A 22,371-nucleotide genomic window follows, 5' to 3' on the forward strand; every position below is an offset into this window, starting at 1 on the left:
AGTAGCTCCTGAGCAATACATTGGAATAATTTCCATGCCGTTGTGCGGATGCTGCTCTTGTCATTGTTTGGACTAAGCCTTTCAAAGTTTTGCTATTCCTATTTTGCAGATGTGCAGTGGATTAAGATGCGTTTCCCCTTTTCTCTAGCTATGGTGTCTAACAAGAAGTTCCCTGACACATTGGTCTTTATGAATATTGGATCTTTGCTTGAAGGTCTGCATGTATCTCCAGCCCAGGGGTGACTGCCTTCGAAGAAGTCTGTTCTCTGAAGACTAACCGGTGCAAAAACAATCAATATTTACAGCTGCATAAGGGACGCATCTTGTACCAAACAGCATAAGTACCAATGAATCCTAATTATTCCAAATAAACTGGTTTGCATAGCATAAAAAAGCCTACCCTCTAATACAGGACTTCAACAATTGCACTACATCGTTCCTCCCCAGTGGAAACAAGCATTGGCGTGGCCAACAGGTCTCTCCTTTGGGACCTTATATGTGTTTAGCCATGCAACAGTTGATGATGTTGCACCAAGGATATTGTGCTGGATAACTAAACACTTATAAGGTCTTAAAGGCAAGACCTATTGGCTATGCCAATGCTGCTTGTATGTAATAGCGTGGCTTGTTGAGGTAAAACATTGTTTTGCCAATGCTCGTTTTAAAAGTAAATAAGAAACAAAGGGCCCTATTGACCGGTAACACGAAAGTCAAGGTTATTTGTGTTCTTTACATAGCCATCAAGGCACTCCGCTCATAACTTTTCAAATAAATAAATAACCATGATGAAATCCAGAGGTACAATGTGTAGTGTTTGCGGAGCATGGCTGTGGTCACTTTAAAATGTTGGTGTCAAAGAAACAGCTGTCTTTGGAACTCCGAGACAAGGGTTATAATCTCAGCATCGACATTGAGGAAAGATTGTGTGATACTGCTAATTTCATATATACCACAAAACACCTCGGGTCTAGACAGAAAAAATGGGAGAAGGAGCCAAGGACAAGAGTAAATGTATATCCAGGGTTAAGACAACAGCCCCCTCTATTGGAGAGGAGAACCTCTTATGCTAAAACCCATCATTCACAGATTGTTAGGTATCATCATTTGGGTCTGGCCTCCTCTCGCCAGGGACCTCAGTCTGGTGAATTGACTGGGGTACCCTTAGCTGAATGAAGAGCTAGAGGATGGCTGATGACTCCATGGAACCCAAAGGCATATCTACAAGTTATGTGAAGTGGATTTTTTAACTAAAGAACAATAAAAAGTGCAGCGCAGAATAATACCAAAAGGTGAGTTTAAAATTGACTAAGGAAGCTCTATAACAAATTTATTCCCAGAGTGCCATTGTCAAGATTAAAAAGCAGTATGCTAGCACTTTTAGGTTATCAAATGTTAAGCAGTGAAATTAGGTCGACATGTTTCTGCCCTCACACGGATGTAATAGTATCGGGGCATTCTTCAGGACCAAACCAATAAATTATACAAAGCTGCTGCTAGTGGTGAAAAAACTATACAGTGATGAAAGCGGCATAGCTGGTGCTACAAAGAGCTGGTGCTAATAGGGATGATAATAAACTGCAATGGCTTGGAGCTAAATAGTATTTTGACAATTGACAGTTCTATGAGAAAGTCCTGCTTAACTTCTGTACGCTATCTGAAATATTCATGAATTAAGAAAAGTATCCCAATGTATGATCAATGCAAATTTGGTGGGTGTGGGGTCGTCATGTGAATTGTCAGACCAATTTATTGAACATAGAGAAGTTGCAAGTGTTACCCTCTTAATAATTGACAGACTGCTAAATCTATACTACTATTATAAAGGAAGAACTTTGAGGCTTTGAGGCGGGTAAACTCGGGAACCACAGCGCCAATCCACACACCAGATACATCGTTGGAATCCCCAGGGTGTGCAGATGGACATAGGCTATATAAATTTAAAAAATACATTCTATTTAAAAAATGTACATTTAAAAAAAAAGTTGTCCCTTCGAAGTAGCGCCGGCCGCGACCTGCGTGCTGACGTCGTCCAGGAGCGCGAGAAGGAGCGGCGGACATGGCGCGGGGGAGGACCACTGACTAGCGGCACACAGGCGGTGAGCAGCAGCAGACCGGCGGAGCGGCGAGGAGCACTGAACTGAAGAGCGGCGGACATGGCGCGGGGAGGAGCACTGATGAGCGGCACACAGGCGGTGAGCAGCAGCGGACCGGCGGAGCGGCGTGGAGCACTGAACTGAGGAGCGGCGGCTGAGTTAAGGCTCCGGGGGACAATGTCGAGGCAGGCGGGGGTCGGGGCACCAGGGGGATGGGGAGTTACAACAAAAAAGCTCCGGGGACAATGTCGGGGCAGGCGGGGGTTGGGGCACCAGGGGGATGGGGAGTTACAACAAAAAAGCTCCGGGGACAAGGTCGGGGCAGGCGGGGGTCGGGACAGGCAGGGGACCCTCTGGCATAATTGTGCTCAAGCTCCCGACTCCCGCCGGCCTCTCCATACTCTGTGAACTCCTACTCTTATCCCTGCAACCTCTGCTCATCCTCGCCTCCCTGCAAACAGAGCGCCAGAGCCCCACTTACCCAGAAAGCTTCCCAGTGCCTCAGGCGCTGCTGCTGGCCACCACTGCAACACTGGGCCTCTGGCATAATTGTGTGAGGTAAGCCTCCGGAGGACAATGTCAGGGGAGGCGGGGGTCGGGGCAGCTGGGGGACGGGGCGGACGAGGGCCCGGGCTGCTGGCCAATGTCAGGGCAGGCGGGGGTCGGGGAAGCCTGATTGCTCTCGGACAAGGTCGGGACGGGCTGCTAGTAAGATATAAAGTGGAGATTTCATTTTATTTTGCATGTAGATTGAATCCATGTTTATTGTGTGGGTCCTTTTTAGGGGACAATGATAAGACATAGCACTGAAAAAGCACAAACATGACTACTCCATGTTCGATTCACAAGAGGAAACAGTAAGCAAAATAGCATTTAAAAGGCAGTACATACTTCGGTTAAGTTCTGATAGCCGATTAAATTATCAGTAGAGCACTGGTAAAGTCTAGTCCCCTAATATTAAAAAGTCATTTCTGCAGCTGAAAAAACACTCAAATTCTTAGATCATTGGCTGATTATCTGAAGGAGATCGGAGGCCAAGAGAACAAGGGTTAAAAGGAGAAGACCATTAGAGGATAATAACAAACTTGTGTAACAAATGTTTGCTGGGCTTGCTCAAAGCACTGTCTGTAGCGCACAAAAGATACCTGTTCTGTATCACTTACCTTAGGTTCGCTTAAAAAACAGTATAGGGCCTGAATAACATCTGCAGCATGGACTCCATTGTGATACGGATTTTGACTGTGATAATCATCTTGTACCGCAACTGAACACAAAACAAACAGCAGAATGATATTTAAGATATATACAATAAATATATGAATGTACAAGCAAACTACTTCTAAAAAGGTTTCTTTGTTAAAGAAAGGAAATACATTTTAACGTCTCCCATTCCTCCACCAGCATACAATTCTTCAATAAGGGAACTCTCTATATACTGGATGCAATACAAATTCATTAATTAAAATAAAAAGGTTTTCGGGGAGGAGCTACGCCGTGAACCAAGATGGCCGCATAAGCTCCCGGCTCCGCCGACCTCCACCGGCGGCCTGTCTATCCTGTTGTCTATCCTCTACCCACGCCCTGAGCCTGGATGTATGAAGGTTGCCTGATGCCAACGGTGCTTTCCCGGATTTTCTGTTCACTTCAGCGACGAAGTTAGGTCGTGTTCCATTCTTGGCCTACTCCCGGGCTGCCGCCGGGACCTCGATTTTTGAAATACCCGAGAGAGACCTAATCAACATCGGCTGTGGACCACGATTGTGGCCGGTCTTCCAGGTCTGAATATTTTTTCCACCCTTGAGTCCCTTGTCCTCGTTGATGGATGATGCCGGAGTAGAGACACTATGCTGTGCTGTGATCCTCCTGCACCGTGACTGTGGGTTGTGTGCCTGACCCTCGTTTCCCGTCCCGGGGGCTGACGGGCTGCACCCACGGCCGGTGTGTGCTGATTTGCTAGTCTGGGGCGCCCGTGTTGTTACTATCGCCAAATGTGTACCCGGAGCCCGGCGATGTGGGCTGGAGATAGTGTCCCCCTCCGCCCTCTGGACCCCGGGACTGAGGGGGTGGATGGCGCACATTCGCTGAGATCCGTAATGGCGGCGATTGGGGCGCTCCGCTCGCAATTTACCGGCGCATGTGTCTCCCCGGCGGCGAAACTGGATGATCTCTGCTCGAGACCAGCCACAGACGCTACAGCGCCTGCACAGAAATCTGCGGTCCAGTCGAGCGAATTGACCCGCCATCTCAAGGGGCCCGTGCGGCAGCCCGACTTTGTTTCTCGGAGAGTCGGCCTCACTTTTCCCTCATCCTCTACAGTACACGGTCTTCCCTCTACATCTCCTATCCGATGGTGTATCATCGCTGGCTGTCCTGCACTTCATTGTCGTGTCTCAGGGTCCCGTCTACGGGGCTCGCCATTTTCCTTTGTTTCGGCCCGTATGCATGAGGGATGCCGCCATTTTGTGACCGGACTTTGTTCCATCTTCACTGCCCTGATCTGCCAAGGTCGCTTTGGCTGCCTCTGGTCGGATGTGGCTTGGTCAGGATGTGCTCCGGAACGGATTCGCACTGGTCAGGGCTGACTTTGAGGTTTATTTGCCTCTTGCCACTGCTTCGGACCATTTGAGACGCTCACTTTGTTTGCAACTGATATGCATTTGGTAATGGATCTCCTCGTGAGGCTTGCAGGGTTAACTTCTGTTTTTCTGGGGTTGCTCCGTTTAGTTTTGCCGGGACTGCACCAAATCCCTCACCGGGCTCGGGGTAGGAGGTGGGGGGGGGGGGGGGGGTAGGGGGGTTATGGTGACTATCCTCCCCGTAATATTGCTGACTGTTTAGTATTGCTTGATGGTGATTGTGCTATGGGGGGGTTGCCGCTGGTGGGGGGTGCCAGGTATCCGGGGGCTTGTTTGTTTTTTCTCCTCCTCCGCTTCTTCTTATATTTTCACTTCTGTGGGGCAGTTTCGGGGCGACAGGCACGCTATTAGTGGGTTAGGCCGTAGCCATTACAGGGGTGCAGGGTGGCGGGTGTGGGGGGGGGGGGGTTTGTTATTTTAGTTTGTTTTGTTCTATGGTCCCTATCGCTCTTTTCCGTCTTTGGGAGGGTTCTTTCCTCTTTAGTAGGGTTGGCTGTCTCTTGGTCTCGCACCTTTTTTCTTTTTCCGGCTTTTTGATGAGCCTCTGTTTTTCTGTTCTTGGGGGGGTAGGCTCTCTGGGGTGATTTTAGAACTGTGGATTATTGTAATATGGTTTATTGTCCAATATCATCGCCGTGGCTGCCTAGATTGCATAGATGCTTATGTCATTGCCTATCTCTGATAGTACTCGGGGTAAAATCCCATTCGTCTCCTTGGTGCTTCTATCCTTTGAGGTGTGACGTCCTTGTTGTTACAACCCCTACTTCTCTTCTAAACTTTTAAAATGAAAAGCTCATATCCTGTTGCGAGCCCCACAACCACTCCTTATATACTTCGATATATCCTGTTTACTGATTTGCTCTAGTTTCTCCTGTTTCATTGACTGTTTTTGCGGCCGGCCATGATGGTTGTGGGCCTGCGCATGTATCTCCTTTTATGAATAAAGGTTTTAAAAAATAAAAAAAATAAAAATTTTCATAATGAAGACCCTAATGATGCCAAACCTAAAACGAATGGAAGTTTGGGGTTTGTGGGGAAAAAGGGTGAAAATTAAAATCAAAATTGCTTATTTGTAAACCCAGTTCTCCATTATCAAGTGCTCCCTGAATTAATGAACTCTGAATAGATTTGCCTATTTGTTGAATCTCAAAGCACCTAACAAAAGGCTCACTTAAGTATTTTAAATAATGCCTTTGTTAATAACACCTTCTCTTTAAAAGAAAAAACAGATTAGTTCAAATTGACACTCATTTTGAAAAAGAAAGTAAGATCTGCTTTCATGATTACCCCCACTTTTTGCTGGTGTCATTCTGTTTTCTGACTGGGACCCTGCTTATCAGGACCCTAGTCATTGTGTTCTCTCACTAAATTGGACTATGGTAAGTACTTTGGTACATTCCCAATTGGCTACTGGCGTACCCTCCTAAGTCCCTAGTATATAGTACTAAGGTACCGAGGGCATAGGTACACCAGGAGTCACCCATGGGCTGCAGCATGTATAATGCCACACATGACACCACTCAAACTGTGACAACAGATCTGCCATTGCAGACTGTGTGAGCACCACTCACAATAGATATAGGCTTCCTTATATCGGAGGTCACTGCACTTAAAATCTATAAGTCACCCCTAAGGTAGGCCTTTTAATCCTGAATGCAGGGTGCAAGGTTATAAGTGTGAGGGTGCCCTGCATGATCAGGACACCCCCTCTAAACCCAGGAGTCGATTCTCCAGGCTTTGTAAGTGTGGTCAGCCATTTTGTACATATAGTGGACATCAAGTCAATTATGGAGATGTCTAACTATATACGGACTGCACCAAAACCGGTCTTGTTTGGTATCAAACATGTTGGATCTTGTGTACTGGGGGCTCCCCTAGGGAGCCCCCATCTGTATTCCTGGTACCAGACTTTCAGGGTCTAAAAGCAATCTAGTGCTGCTGATGCCCACAGACATGATTCTGCTCTCTTGCTGCTGAGCTCGAGCAGGGGAAGGTAGAACAATAGGATTCCTGTCACAGACAGGTGTGACCACCTCCCAGACAGGACTTAGTGGGCTGGGCTGGGGTGGGGGCACTTGCCAGTGGCACCAGCCTGCTTTGAAGGGCACATTTGGTGGCCTCCTTGAATACTCCAGTTAAAACCAGTTCAGGGAGCTAGTGTCTCCCACTCTGGCACGAAACTAGACCAAGGACATGGAAGTAACCTGCCCTCTATCCAGCCCCTCCTCTGGGTGAGGCTTCTGTATTGTCCCAACCCTGTGGGTGGCTCTTTAGACTCGTCGTGGGACAAGATTCAGATCCGAAACCACTCCACTTCAACCGTCTGGGCACCTTGGACTACGCAGGACTTCGCCTGGAACAAAGACTGCATCAAGGAAGACTCTTGCTGGTCCTGGTCTCGTCGTTTTGCCAGTCCTTTGCATTGTCTGTGCCTGATCCAGTTTCTTCTATAGGCCTGTGGACATCCAAGACACTTGACGTAATCTCCCTTAGAGTGAAGGAGTCACTCCCCTGCATCTGGAGAAAACCGCAACAAAGCGGACTGGTCTGCTGCTCCTGAAGTCCCACGTACTCCAAAAGGCTCTGCAACATAGGTGATGGTTCTGCAACTCTCTCAAAGCCTGCACGGTCTTCTCACCAAGTTTGAAGACAGTGTCCCTCGTCGGAACAGCTGGAACAGAACTCCTGTGCACTGCATCGACTAGCCTTTGCCAAGGCTTGATGACTCAGTCCTGCAAACATCTTTTGGGCTACAAGAAGCTCCAGCATCTGTTGTTGCAATGATCTTATTCCTCACTGCATCCTATGCACTGTGGGCCTGCATCCTAGGTAAGCTGCTCGAGGTCCTCTTGCAACTCCTGTGTCTGTGGGTCTTCTTGAGGGTATTCTTTGGTTTCAGTGTGCATCCCTGCTTGCTGGAGGGCTGCTCTGACTCCTGCATTTGGTGAGTGCCCTAGACCTTGCTGGTCACGACACTCCACATTCTTCATTTACCATGTCTGTTGCTGCTGCCAATGCTTGTTGGTGCTCCTGTCGAACACAGTACCCCTACCCCCCCACTCCGTTCTTGACTTTCGATGTGTAACAGCTCTTGAACGGCTCCTGGTCTTTCACAGCTTTGCCTGGTCCTCATAGCTGTAGCGCCATGGTCATCGTCAACTCTCCTGCATCTTCTGTCATCTGTGGTCTTCCGTGCCTCCTGGGCACTCCCGAGTGGCGTAGACTGTCCCTGTGCTTGAATGTACTTCTCTTCAAGAAACCATCCTTGGAAACCACCGGACTCTTTCACCTACTTCACCAGTGGCATCTACACTGAAGTCCTTCATTGTGGTCTACGGCAGTTTCCGACATCACTTCGCACCTATGGGATCCACGTCTGGAGTGGGTCTCCAAGCTTTCATCTTACACTGGGTTTCTTCAGGGTCCACTGGGAAGGGTCCTTCTTCAAAACCACAACCGCGACTTCCCCACAGACTTGAACTGAGTACGTGGCTGCTCACCCACTCTGCACACAGCCTCCTTGGTGTTCCTGAGTACTTACCTTGGGTGTTTCCTTGGGTCTCCATCTCTATTGAGTCTTAAGGGTCAGGTCTCGACTTTGGTCGCAGTTCACATTCCAATTCTTTAGTATATGGTTATGTCACCCCTTGAGACCACTGTGCATTTGTGCTTACTTGTCAGTTTCCTTTTAAAATAGTCCCTATTATTTTCTTATCTCTGATTAGGAGCTATACCAATGTGTTAGTGAGTGTGTATAATAAATATACATTTTTAGCTCTACACTGTGTGGTTCTTTTTCGTTTAACTTACACCAGATGATTAGTTCTCATAAAACAAGCTGCTTAACACTCCTTCAGGACTAAGCCTGAAGGCTGCTCTCCACAGCTACCACTTCGAGAGATTTCTATGGTTGTGTAAGACCACTAAAATCACGGTATGGGTTGTCTGGATTAGTGCAGGGTGCTTCACTTAAATAAGTGTGCACCATATACTAAGCTAGCCTCCTACAAAAAAAAATAAGAAATCTGCCATACTGGCAGCACAGATGTAAATGGTGAAAAACGGCATTATGCCTTTTGGCAACACCACATACTTCCAAAGACCCTGCTTTTCAAGACTGATGGTTTGTTTTGAAGCTTAAAAGTATGAGGAACGTAGGCACTTGAAGCCACTCACGATTTTCCATGAATTCAATGAAGATTCCCGCACATTAAAACTACAATAAGCAACTTTATATTTTCTATCAAGGTATGTTCAATGATTATTATGAATACAAAACAAACACTCCAAATTAGATGTAGGAGGACACAAATCCAGAGGAGAGGGTAAAGCGGACATTAACGTGAACAATAATAACTAATCAGATATTCCATAGAAGCTTGTCCCACCCTAGCTGTAGAGTTTGAGGCACTTTCCAAACGAGCAGATGACCTCCAAGTTGCTGATAAGCAGAGATGTTTTTCTAACAGAAGCTTTCACGTCAGAATCTTCTCATACATTTTCAACAGACCAATTGGGTCCCTCATGAATTCTCAATAGTTCCTAGTGTGCCCGTTAGTGGCTCACCCACCACAAGACAATTTTGAGAAAACCTGGCAAAAATGCTGCACTTTCAGCACAATTTCCGATAAGTGGTTAAGGAAGCTCATAAAAATTCAATTTCACAGGTGCCATCATTTTACAGCATATTTCTTAATTTCTTGTGTTTCATTTGTTCTGATGTATTCCTCATGGTTCTTTCCATAAACTCTCAGAATATGTTATGAAAGACAATCTAGGTGGAAGAAAAGTAAATAAAATAAAAAAAAATCAAATCATAGGCCACAGATTGCATAACGAGACAGATTTTACAGTTGTAACACTTAGGTTACAAGTAAGTAGTTACAGGTTCAGTTAGTGAATTGGTGAGAAAATATTAAAGGCTAAAATTGCAGCAGTGATTAGAACTCAAAGAGCCTAAAATATGTATTTGGAAATGCATTTAGTTTGTTCTCAAACATCAGTGTTTGAATTTAGGACAATTAGAAAACATACATATCCTCCAGAACAGAGGCTAACGGTCATGAAAACAAATTTAGTCTGGAAATACCGTCATTTTCAAAAGCTACACCGGGTGCTGAAACATCAGTTTATCATTTTTATTATGTACTCAACAAGTACTAGTACCACAAGAAAATACACTAACTTGCATTCTATTACCATCTCATTCCAAGGATGGCCCACCACACTCCATTGATTTACCACCATTGTGGCAGAGCGTGCATTATGCAAATTGTGGGAATAATTTTACAGATGCACACAATAAAACAATACACATCATATTGGACATTTTACATGCAGTTTTTATTTTTATTTTTGGCCTTTAACATTTTCATACTATCTTCCATGCAATTCCCCATCATGCCCATTCATTATGCTCAAAATTACCTATTAGTTTTACCAGGGCGACAGGTTATGGGCATTGCTTGTTCTAGCTTGATTCAATTTGACAATTAACTTGATCAGTAGAAAAGTGTACAAAAAGGACCGACTATTAAATCAAAAGCACATTCCCATTTAAAGCTTATACTTGAAAGATGTACGCAAAGCTCTTTCGAACTCCACAAATAGATCTGAGGTTCCACTCTGTCACGGATGACTTGAACATGACCACTTTCTGGTCAGAACAACTCTTGCTTGTTCTGATCTCCAAGCAGTAGGCTTAATTGGATTAAAATGTTCCATCTTAGCGAAGACACAGAGTCAAACTCCCAGCATGTTCAATGACCGGGTCCTTCATTTCTTCCAACATTATTTTTAAGGTGAGCCAAAGTAGTGGTACTGTTTCTTTCCATGAGTATTTACCTGCCCTTCAGCGCTGCTTGAAAAGACTTCAAGGCAGGTGAGTACCCCTCAGGTCTAATATATATATATATATTTTTTTTTTTTTCCCTCATAACTAAGAAAATGCAGCCTTAAACAAAACAAGGCTGGACAATGCTTCCATAAATTGCATTTGTATCAATAAACATATCGGTTTTTAATTCTCTTACATACACTTATAGGAAGAAAAAACAGGAAAGCAAAGAGACTCATTCTCTTTATTGAACTGCACGAACTACAATGTAATAAGATCGGCATTGTTAGCCCATAGGCTGCACTGGAAAACACTTAACGGAATAGAAAATGAAACAACTGGCACCGTGCCTTTAAGGCAGCCATGACCCCCAAGCCTCCCATCATGCGTCTGGTGTCAGGCGTCAATCAATCGGTGTTCAACGTCGAGGCACCAATCCCCGTTATCAACTCAACGAGGATCAATGTCGAGACGAAGGTCTCCATCGACGTAGAGGCACCAATCTCCGTTGGCAACATACCTTCAACGTCCGACGTCGAGAAATCGGGGTCAACAGGGCACAGTTTTCCACCAGCATCAGTAGCTCAAAGGTCCTCGATGTCCAAGCATTCACATTAGACGTCGAGGAGACTTGACGTCTAGAGAATCGTCCAGGAGCTTGACGCAGACTCCATCGCCGCAGCATACACTGTTGAGGAGAGGATCCACATCAAGATCCTCAGCACAGGTGCCACTTTCGTTGTCGAGTGCTTCTTTTTCTCCTTCTCCTGACCATCAGACACAGAAGGAGACGCTGCAGGACATCCAGACGACGGCGCCTAGGGTGCATCAAGAATAGAGGGACCAGAGATCTCCCCCAGCTTCAAGGCCACTGTTACCTTTGGTGCTTGGGCTCATTTAGCCAGTGATGGACACCTTCCTCACACCGGCATCCCTCAAGTCAGCCCTTGCAAGGAACTTGAAAAAATACAAACTGACAGAACAAGATCCACTATTCTGGAGAGCAGATCCTCCATTGGGTTCATGATCACTGCATCAGCAAAAAAGACCCATGCAGTAGGCTCCTCTTCCACTGTACCGCCAGATAACGAGAGCCAAGATTCTTGGGGTAGAAAAGTGTGAGGCACCTCTGCTTCTTTTTTTTTTAAGGTGTCCACTGCATTGGTCTTTTGGGGGCTCTACAATAGGACCTTATGGGACTCCCTTGAGAGGTTCAAAGACAAGTTGCCCAAAGAAGATTGTCAAGAGTTTGAGGAAGTTCTCCAGAAAGGAGGCCTTGTAGCGAACTAAATGATTAGTGCGGCAGCAGATGGTGAAATGCTGGCAGCACATGCTTGGGCACATGGAATACGTGCTAGATGTTAGTCTTGGTTCAAACTTACTGCACTCATTGGCTCCCATACAGATGATGAAATAGCCAAGATGAAGGCTGAACTCGAGTCTCTGAAGGCAGTGGATCTAGAAAAAAGACAGAAGATTTCCATCGTAGGTACAGGTCATACGATCGCAGGCCCTAGGAGCAGAGGATTCAAGTCCCTTAATGGTCTCAAAGCATGAGAAATTTCTACACTTCATGGTAGGCGCCAGACATTACCAATACAAAGTGCTCCCTTTCAGGCTAAAGTCGCCCCCCACGAGCCTTTACCAAGTGCATGGCCGTGGTAGCAGCGGCTTTCCATCGCCAAGGACTGTTTGTTTATCCTTATCAGTATGACTGGCTGCTAAAGATTCCTTTTTCCCAGTGTGCAAAGGACCAGTATCAAACATGTCTAGGCTTGTTTCAGCAGCTGGGTGTCCATGTCAAATTTTCTACATTGGTTCATCAGTTGACCTAAAGGATACAATTTCCGGCAGGTACACTGGCCTCTAAGGAAGGAAGAGTATTATTCGGAGGAGAGTCTAACATTATCACTCTGAAGTGCAAACCTCTCCTTCACTCTTCAGCCTTCAGTCCGGCAGGTTGCCTCCTGGGATCTATGGCAGCTTCCTAGTTCCTAAAGTCATAATGAAAATGCAACCTTTGCAGCAGGATCTGGAGGACAAATGGGATCAGTGCACGATTCAATGGAACAACAAAGTCTATCTCTGCCAGTCAGCAAGATCTTTCATCCCGTGGTGGACTTGTCGCAATGTTCTTTTAGTGAGAGTCCCATTCCATCAGACCCCACCAACACAGACACTGATCACAATAGTTCTCTCCAGAGGTGGGTGGCCGACATGGGTCCTCTTCAAACACAGGGTCTGTGGTTGACCAAGGAAGAGGCATATCACATCAATATGCTGGAGTTACTGGCAGTGCATCTAGCCCTCAAGGCATTCTACCTCTCCATTCAGACCAACTACCTATTGGTCCAAACGGACAATACGACCACTATGAACTACCTGAACAAGCAGGGAGGGACCTGATCTTGCCCTTATCTCTAGCGGCTGAAGCAATTTGGCACTGGCTTCTGGCCAGACTTCTCACCATTACAGTAGTTCACCTGTCCGGAAACAAAACATGCAGACTCCCAGAGTCATTTCACTGACCACCAAGACTAGGTTCTGCACATCAACCTAGTGGTAGACCTTTTCAGGGAAGGGGCCAGCCACGCTTAGATCTCTTCGCGGACACCAACAAGATCTCTTCGCGGACACCAACAAAAAATGGCAAGACTTTGCGACAAGAAAGGACTGTATTGGAAAGCAGTCAGCTTTCCAATACTGTCCTTTTTTGCTGAACTGTGCAGGAGGAGACCCTTGGGGCTTTAAAAAGACCTTGTAATGCCAAAAATTATTTTTCACACAACAGCATTTGAGAAAGTCAGCTTTGACGAAACGCGGCATGCGATGTGAAATAAAGGACTCCAGACCCAGAGTGCTCCATGTCTGTTCCTTGAAGGAGGGGCATTTGCTGTTCAATTTTTACGTGCTGTTTAATTTTTACGTGCATGCTGTCTGCACAAAGGAAGCACCCGTCAAGCAAAGTTTTCAGCAGCAGAGGTTGCAATTGTTTGGAGATATATATCTCCATGAAATCGCCACACATCGCCCGCTGCAAAATCCACAAATGACGAAGAGCAGACCCTTCAATAGCTGGTGCAGTGATTTGATTTATTTCCTAAGTGCCAGCGCGTCGCCATGGCGGAAAGAAGCTTGATCACATGACATACTGCTAACCCGGGAGGTAGACTTTTAAAGTGACAGTGCATGGTCATTGGCAGTAAACCTAGACAACATACTGTGAAAAATACGCAAATAAATAATTATATCTTGTGTAAATAGCAGCATTTTGGGACATAATGAATATAAAAAAAACATTATAATTGTATACATTAAAGAGCAATGTGTAGAACATTAATAAAAGTCATGGTGACTTATCAAATTAAAACTGCATTCCTATCTACACATTTATAGACATGGAATCAAAAGCCAATTCATTTATATGACCTACCAGCTCTTTACAATTTTTATGGGTCCACTCTAACAAAGCTGCCGCACAGTTGCCAAGTCTATGATGAAGCATTGCATCAATTTATAACTGCAAAACATCACTGTCATAGTTTTATTTATAATTTCATTCAGGCCAAGTGACCATATTACTGGTTCTAGTCTCCTTAACTAGTTAAAGTGCCAAGTGCAAGAAAAAAATAGTGCAACAACAATATTATACAAGTAAAAAGACAAACAGATTATAAAAGCAATTATTTCATGAGTAACTTAACGAAGCATAACCACTATCTATATCTAGAAATTCTAAATCCTACTGCAGAAAAGAGCTCACCCAGACAGGCATCTATTTATTTGATGAATTCTATATACAGGTATACTAATCCTCTGTCATTTAATCCATTTGGATTCTTTGTGTTTAGCTCCAATATATATCTTGTCTCTAGTAGACTGAGTTTGGCCTCATGGTCCCCTCCTCTCCTAGAAGCTACCACTGTGTCGATGACATAATATTGGAGCTGAGCTGGATTACCTGAGTGTATTAATTCAAAGTGCCTGGCAACCGGGTAAGCCTGGTCGTGTCCCACGATCGCCCGTATGTGTTGGAGTATCCGTTTGTGGGCGGGCAGTCGGGTACTACAAACATACCTGAACCCACACGGACACTCCAACACATACACTGAGTAATCTGTCCTGCATGTTAAACTTTTGTTTATTGAGATTTGTTCCGGTCTGAAGGGGCTGCTGTAGTGCGTTCTGTTACTGCCATACCTACAAGCCTTGCACTGAGGACAGGTCTTGAAGCCCGTGCTCAGGGATAACCAAGTGGTGGAAAGTTTAGGTTCCAGAGTGTTCCTAACAAGAGCTTTTGCCATGGAAGGCGATCTGCGGAAGGTAAGCAGGGGCTTATTGGCTACCCTATGTCCAATAATTGGGTCGCTTTTAACCAGGTTCCAATTCTTGTACAAGATCTTTCTTAATTCCCCATGTTGGCGATTATAAGTTAATCTAATACGCGATGGTACATTAGGAATATGACCCTCAGCTGCATCCACCTTTTCCTTAGGAAGCATTGCCTCATATCTAGTGTTGGAAAGCGTACGATTGATGGCTTTGACGAGGCATTCATTAGAATATCCTCTGGCCAGAAAACGTTTTCTGCTCTCTCCCTGCACGACTGCACATTCTGCATCAGAGCTACAGATTCTTCTCATCCGAAGCATTTCCCCGAAGGGGATGCTCCGGATCAGCCGCACCGGGAAAAATGCTGGAAAAAGTGATACAACGCCAATTGAGTAAATTTGTGGAAACCAGCAACATTCTCCATGAAACTCAATCTGGCTTTCGGCCCGGTTTCAGTACAGAAACAGCGCTCCTAGAGGTAGCCGAGTCAGTGAGGTGGTCGATGGATGCAGGAAGTTCAGCTATGCTGGTACTCCTGGATCTGTCGGCCGCCTTCGACACGGTGGACCACGCCAGATTACTCAGCCGGCTGGCAGAGTTAGGCATTCAAGACCACGCGCTGAGGTGGATTAACTCCTATCTATCTCAGAGAACGCAGAAGGTGGCACTCGGGACGATCTCCTCCACACCTAAAACCCTCAACTGTGGAGTCCCGCAGGGCTCGGCCCTCAGCCCTCTCTTATTCAATATCTACCTGGCCCCCCTCTTTACGCTAATTGCCAACTGGGGTGTTAAGGCAATTTCTTATGCCGACGACACCCAGTTGGTATTTCCTTACTCTGAGATGACACAGGAATCCTTCGCAAACTTTAAAGGCTGTCTCCAGAACATCGCACACTGGATGAATACTAACAAACTAAAACTAAACGCCAATAAAACCGAAGTCATCTTCTTCGGTAAGGGTCCTGTCCCCGCCCCAGAGCTATGGTGGCCGGTGGAGATGGGCCCCTCACCCCTGCCCAGTCATTCGGCAAAAAACCTTGGAGTGAGATGGGATGATAAGATGTCTTTTACTTCCCATATCCAACAAGTGGCCGGCTGCTGCCTAAGTAAATTAAGAAACCTCCGAAAATTTCTTAAACTTTTACCCGAGAGCTGCAGGAAAATGGTAGTCCATACAACTGTCACTTCACGGCTGGACTACGCAAATGGTCTATACCTGGGCCTCCCAAAATTCCTAACCCATAAACTGCAGGTAGTTCAAAATGCGGCTGCGAGGCTGCTACTGCGAATTCCTTTCAAGCAGTCAGTCTCTCCGCATCTTCGAACCCTGCACTGGCTCCCTGTGGCCAACCGGATAAAATTCAAAACCCTGACGCTTGCGTTTAGATCTTTGCATGGCTCCTGCCCACTCTACCTAAAAAACCGCCTTCCAAGGTATTCCCAAAGCCGTGCATTACGGTCAAACGACCGTATCCAACTGGTTGTCCCACGAGCTAAAAAGGCACGCCTTGGCGGTCGTACCTTTTCAGCAAACGTCTCTGCTTTGTGGAACTCCCTACCTCAAGCAATCCAGCAGGCTCCATCTGAACCTTGCTTTAAGAAGTTGCTAAAGACTTGGCTCTTTTCCCAGCCTCGCTAGGTCTCCCACTTCTGCCCCTGGACCTCTGTGGTACTTTTAGCGCCGGGACACCTCCTCGTGAGGTAGCTGTTCGCGCTCTATAAAACACAATATTATTATTATTATCAGATGTGCTGGATGGTGACTGACAGCGTGCAGAACCGTGTTGCTGGCAGTGGGCTTTATTTACATTTTGGTTGCCAAGATATTATTGTCAACATAGACCTCCACATCTAAGAAACACAGGGAACTGGAACTGATATTACATGTAAAGTTCAAATTAATCCTATTCTTGTTCAATTCTTCAACAAATGCCATGGCACTATCTTGGGTGCCCCTTCAGATGAAAAATAAATCATCTATGAATCGTAAATAGAGGATGATGTTATTGGTGGCAATCTCCAGGTGTTGGCCATAAAGGACCCGCTCCTCCCACAGCCCCATGTGCAAGCACGCGTAGCTGGGGGAGAAGCAGGCCCCATAGCTACACCTCGGACCTGTTGATAAATGGCATTGTTAAAAAATAAAAAATTCTGTTCCAGACACATCTGTGTCATGTTCAATAACATCCTATGGTGGCTTGCCAAATTTGCAGGGCATTTTTGGAGATAGTATTCCATGGCTTGCAGTCCATCACAGTGTTTTATTGAGGTGTACAACGATGAGACATCAAGGGTCATTAGCCATAAATCGGGTCCCAAAGGTAACCCCTCCACTTTACGTAGAAAATCAAAGGAATCCTTCACATAGGAGCTCAAAGATTTGACTGCATCTTGGAGAAAAAAATCAATATATTTGGACACATTTTCAATCGAACTGTCAATGGCCGAGATGATGGGCCGACCTGGTGGTTTGTCGGCCCCCTTATGAATCTTGGGGATCAGATAGAAGGACGGGACCACCGGATGTTCTTTTTTCAAATATCGGAACTCGTCCTCTGTTAAAAGGCCCGTGCTCCTCCAGGCCTGCAATTTTGAGTATTGGTCCACCCATGCCGCCTTTAGATTTTGGATATTACTTCTTCTGTAGCAAGAGAGGTCCCCCAGTTGTGCTTCCGGCTCCCTTAGGTACATTTGTCGGGGCCACAAGACCACGTTTCCGCCCTTTTCAGCCTGTTTCACTATTATATCGTGATTCGATGCCAATCTGCTGATAAGTTGATTATAACATCTATTTTGCTTATTAATGCAAAATCTTTTTTTTTTGGTGGCGGCATACAATTTCTTTAAGTCCTGCACCACAAATCTCCAGAGAAGTTTCTAAATTATCATGTACCATTACAGGTTCAAATGTGGACTTTGGCTTGAAGGTGGTGTTGCACTGGCCTGTGGGTTCCATAATGACACAATCCCCGAGTTGCCCAGATGACTGCTGCTCATTTTGTAGTGCCCAAATCTCCTCAAAAAATTCTGATCTTCACGGTGTGCCATCTGGGGACTATGCATTGATACAGGCTGGTTTTTCTTTTTGGGTTCAAGCAGAAAAAACGTGCTCAATTTAAGCTTGCGGGTGAACCTATAAATGTCCATTCTAGTATCTGCATAGTTCATATTGCAAGGTGGACAGTATGATAATCCTAAGTTCAGGACAGCCGTCTCCCCCGCAGTAAGCTTCAGGTCAGTTAAATTTATTACTGTTCTTGATTCTGATGGTTCGTGTTTTTCTTCTGGAACCGATTCCAATGACCTCGTTTCCCCTGCTTGCCTCCTCTTGCATTTGCAGGCATGGCATTTTCTCTGCTCGCTCCGCCTGGTATTTGCCCTTTGTTTTTTTGCGCCAGTAGGTACTCTTGGCCTCAGTGTTTCTCGCCGATCCTGGCACAAACAGTTGACCTCTTGTGCCAGGGATAGGTTTGTAAACCCCAAATTCGGGTTCCTTGCTGGATCCACCTCCGGATCACTTTCGGCAGCCGAACTGAAGTCAGAGGCTGAGATAGATGTAACCGTTGTTTCACTAGTTGTGCGCTGGGCTGTTCTATTTCCTTTTGCCCTAGCCTTAACAGCCTCATATCGTCGCACAAATATAAAAGCTTGCCCGTTTTGGTAGTCAATGCGGTCTCTTTCAAATTTGAAGGCTTTTCTCTTTTTAAAAACCTCTTCCTCCTTGTTGAGCCTAACCATCATGTCATTCCTCATTTTTGTTGTTTGATCTGTTGTTTCAAGTTTGGCTAATTCATGCTCCAATAAATCAATTTCCCCCTGCAATTTGATGCGATCACTTTCTGCATATTTGACCAATATATGCAATAGTTTACTGGAGGACTCCAGGTTAGTCTCCGCCCACTCTGTTAGCATTGCAGGATCAGGGTTGTCATAGCTTGGGGCTATGGTAATGCGTAGCCCCCTGGGTACACATCCAACTTCTAGGTAACGTTTAAGAGACCGGTGCTCCCACCACTTGGACTGTTCTGAGCGCATTAGCCACTCTAATTTCCCGAACAAGTCCCTGGTGGTGGGGCTCCCAGCATTGTGGCTTGCTTGTATTGTACTCGTCGATCCCCCGGCCGGGGAATCGAGAAACATGCAATCTGCTGCCTCTGCTCGGCTGCGCAGTACATCGGCGGACATGATTTTATGCGCTTTAAATATCTGGCAATGTGCTTTACTGCACCTTAAACGGCTGCCGGGACTTTAACATGTATTCTGCCCGGTGCCGCGCTCACTCCCCACTGATAATTCCGAAGGTCATACCTGGGTCCAATTGCCAGGAATCCGCTCCGGAGCCCCAATATATATATATATATGTATTTACTCCGGCGTCCCTGCACATGGGTGGGAATATTCAATGCTTATGAGACTTTGATGAGGATACCCCTGGAAGAGAACTAGGATTACAGGTAAGTAATTTATCCTTCATGGAAGTTGGCTTTTATTAGACAATAGGTCAGTTAACAGTAGTTTAAGGTCCATTTCCTTTCTAGATGGGTTGTCGTTACTGTCATGCATAAGGCAGCTTTGAGGCTTTTTTCCCATAAAATATTTTATTAAATGTTGCCATAGTAGTACCTAGCCGGGCATTCACATGCAGTTATAAGTAAACTTACAACATTGGCTTAGTTTCACCAAATATTACATTAACTGCACAAAACCAGCTGCGAAAGAGAAAACTAGTCCCTGTCCTCTCATTTCAGTCCCAACCGTTTGCTTCACCCAATTACCAGTATTTTTCCGTGTCCTATATCTTATTCACAGGACCTATTCTCTGTGTCCAATGTTTGAATCGGTGATGGTGTTTGGTCTAATATAATGCCCACATATCAGGCCCAGCATTTCCAAATGCAGTAATGAATTTGAAGACATTCCCTAGCTTGAACACCGGCCTCTCCATCCCCACACAAAAATCCATACCGTTTTCCCATATGCTGATGAGGGGTGGAGTCTCTGCCGTCCGTAGTCAGGCGATGTCCTGTTTAGCAAGGGTGAGGCTTAGGAATAAGAGGTGGCGTTTGTACTTGTTAGCTCCTAGGTCTTACAAGTTATGCAGTAATGCTAGTCTATGTGAATTTTGGAGACTCCAACCCAACACCTCCGTCAAACATCTAAAGACCCCCATCCAGAATCTGTCTAGTCCAGAGCAGGTCCAAACTGTATGTAAGAATGCACTACAACATCTTCGACATTCTGAAGATGCCACTAGTCCAACCCTCTAGAGCCTATGACGAGTGTAGAATGCTCAGTGCAGGTATTTGAACTGGATTAGGCGCAAACGAGATGAAATTGCCGCTCCCCGGCAGGATTCTAGGGCTTCCATCTAGTCTTCATTGTCGATGGGGCCTAGATCTGGGTCTAAATAAAAACACTGCTTTGAATTCACCATGCGTTCCCATCGTGTTCTTTGGCGAGGTCTGGATGGACACAACTTGGGCATGAGAATCTTGTGTAACGGCATGGTTCCATACATGTGGATTGAATATGAAGGATGATTAAAATTCGGGCAAAAATGGCAAAATGGAGTAATTTGGGCTGACATTATAGGAGTACTGTTGTGATTATACAGTTTTTGCTGTGCAACTGGGTTGGGGTGAAATGGCGCCCCACTCTGTGTGGCCTAGATCTGTCTGCCATGCCTGCGTAAGTGTCCCTAGTGTGCGTGCACTGTTGGTAACTAGCGTTTGATATATTTTGGACATTTTATGATCTTCTAGGTCTCCCATTAGACATTTGCCTTCAAGGGGACTAAATTCAGGGAGGGTTGTTATGTTCTTAAGGCATGGCATCAGTGCATGACGGAATCGGAAGTATTTATAAAATTGGGTATGAGGCATGGAAAAGTCTGCATGCAATTCTTGGAATGATTTGAGGATTCAACCCTGGAGAAAATCTCCTAATGAGGATATCCCAATCTGGACCCAGCCCTAAAAGCCTTGTAGCAGTTTCAATCAGGAAAGGAGTCTGTTGTGCCACAGAGGGGCCTCCCGTGTGAGGCAGCCCCACCAAACCATGTAGTTATTACCACCTTGGTGGCCGGGAGAAGGGTCTGTGTATCAGAGGTGTTGTATAAGTATGCATATTGTGAGGGATCCCCTAAAAGCCATCGTTTCAGGGTGTAAGCTGGTTATCCCTGGGGCTGTACCACCAGTCATTCAGAACCTGGAACCTCCACATATACTTAGGGCATGTGATTTCATTGAACTCCTTGGATAGGAGGGTCAGTAAAGGAAGCCACGTCTTCCGAAAGGCTTCGGTAGAGTTAGTGAGTGTTGCGTGGATGCGCTCCATCCCAAGGGTGAACCAAAGCTTGTGAAGCATCCCGTAGGTGTAGGCTTAGTTGTGGATCCCCACAGTGATAAAATGTGCTGCGTGGCTGCTTGCATGGCGATGCCCATTTGCCGACCCCTCAGTGACTTTAAGGGAAAAGTTAGTGCATCAGGCAGACCCAACAGAGCGTATGCAGGAAATCTCGGGATTTCATTCTCGAAGGTGGAGTTGATATCATCCAGGACTACTTTCCAGAAGTCTCCGAGTCCTGAGCATTCCCAAAGGATGTGGGTCAGAGTGCCCCTTTCCCCACAACCCCTCCAGCAAAGCTCGCTGCGCGCCGGGTTTCCCTTGTGTAGCCGAGCTGGGGTGAGGTGCCAGTACATAGCTTATTTTACTGCTGATTCCCTCGCTGTGGTGTTGCGTGTGGTGTGTGAGGCTCTGTAATTGATGTATCCCCATTCTTTGAATGTCAGAGCCCTACCCAATTCAGCCTCCCAACGTTTCTGGCTTGGTGTTTTGACCGGGGCGTGTGGTGGTGTGAGCATTTTGTAGAGTTCAGAAATGAGGTGTTTATCCGTATCTTTAGTAAGCAGCAATTTTTCGAAGGCCGACATGGGACAGCTCACCAGTGCAACGATTTTGGGGTTAGTGAGCCAGTGTCGAAGTTGAAGGAATTGGAAGAAATGAGGATTTTCTATGCTATACCCCTGTTTAATGTCTGCGAAAGGGAGAAACCGTTGCAAGTAAAAAAGGTCACCTGCAGCTCGACAGGCCGTGTCTCGCCATTGGGGGAACGTGCCCGCGCCAACGCCCGGAGGGAAGTCAGGGTTATCTAATATGGGAGTGAATGGGGAGGGAAAAGTAGTCAATTCGTGTTTGTGTGCCACCCTATCCCATATCTGTAGAGTCGTGCGCGGGATAGGGGACCGCAGCATGTACCTCGGCCTATGCTGTCTAGCAAGGAATGGAACCCTCCAAAGTGGCGTCTGTGCCATGGCTCTGTCTTGGAAGAGCCATCTCTTCTCTGACTCGGGCCTGTACCATTCTACTAGGTACCGGAGTTGAGATGCTTGGAAATAACGTGTGAGGTTCAGGACACCGAGACCGCCCTCATCCATGCTCCTATACGCCAGTAGTTTGTGGATTCGTGCAC

General features: G+C 46.0%; 1 protein-coding gene across 1 annotated transcript in view; it reads right to left on the reverse strand.

Annotated features, from left to right (window-relative positions):
* PDE7A (phosphodiesterase 7A) overlaps nucleotides 1–22,371 on the reverse strand; it is a 1,213,253-nt gene that overhangs the window by 665,608 nt on the left and 525,274 nt on the right. The window contains exon 8 of the mRNA XM_086965809.1: nucleotides 3,257–3,357. Within this exon, the coding sequence (XP_086821935.1) occupies nucleotides 3,257–3,357 (101 nt within the window). The remainder of the gene's footprint in view (nucleotides 1–3,256; nucleotides 3,358–22,371) is intronic.

The sequence above is a fragment of the Lissotriton vulgaris genome, chromosome 4_1 (assembly GCF_964263255.1).
Source record: "Lissotriton vulgaris chromosome 4_1, aLisVul1.2, whole genome shotgun sequence".
Classification (NCBI taxonomy): domain Eukaryota; kingdom Metazoa; phylum Chordata; class Amphibia; order Caudata; family Salamandridae; genus Lissotriton; species Lissotriton vulgaris.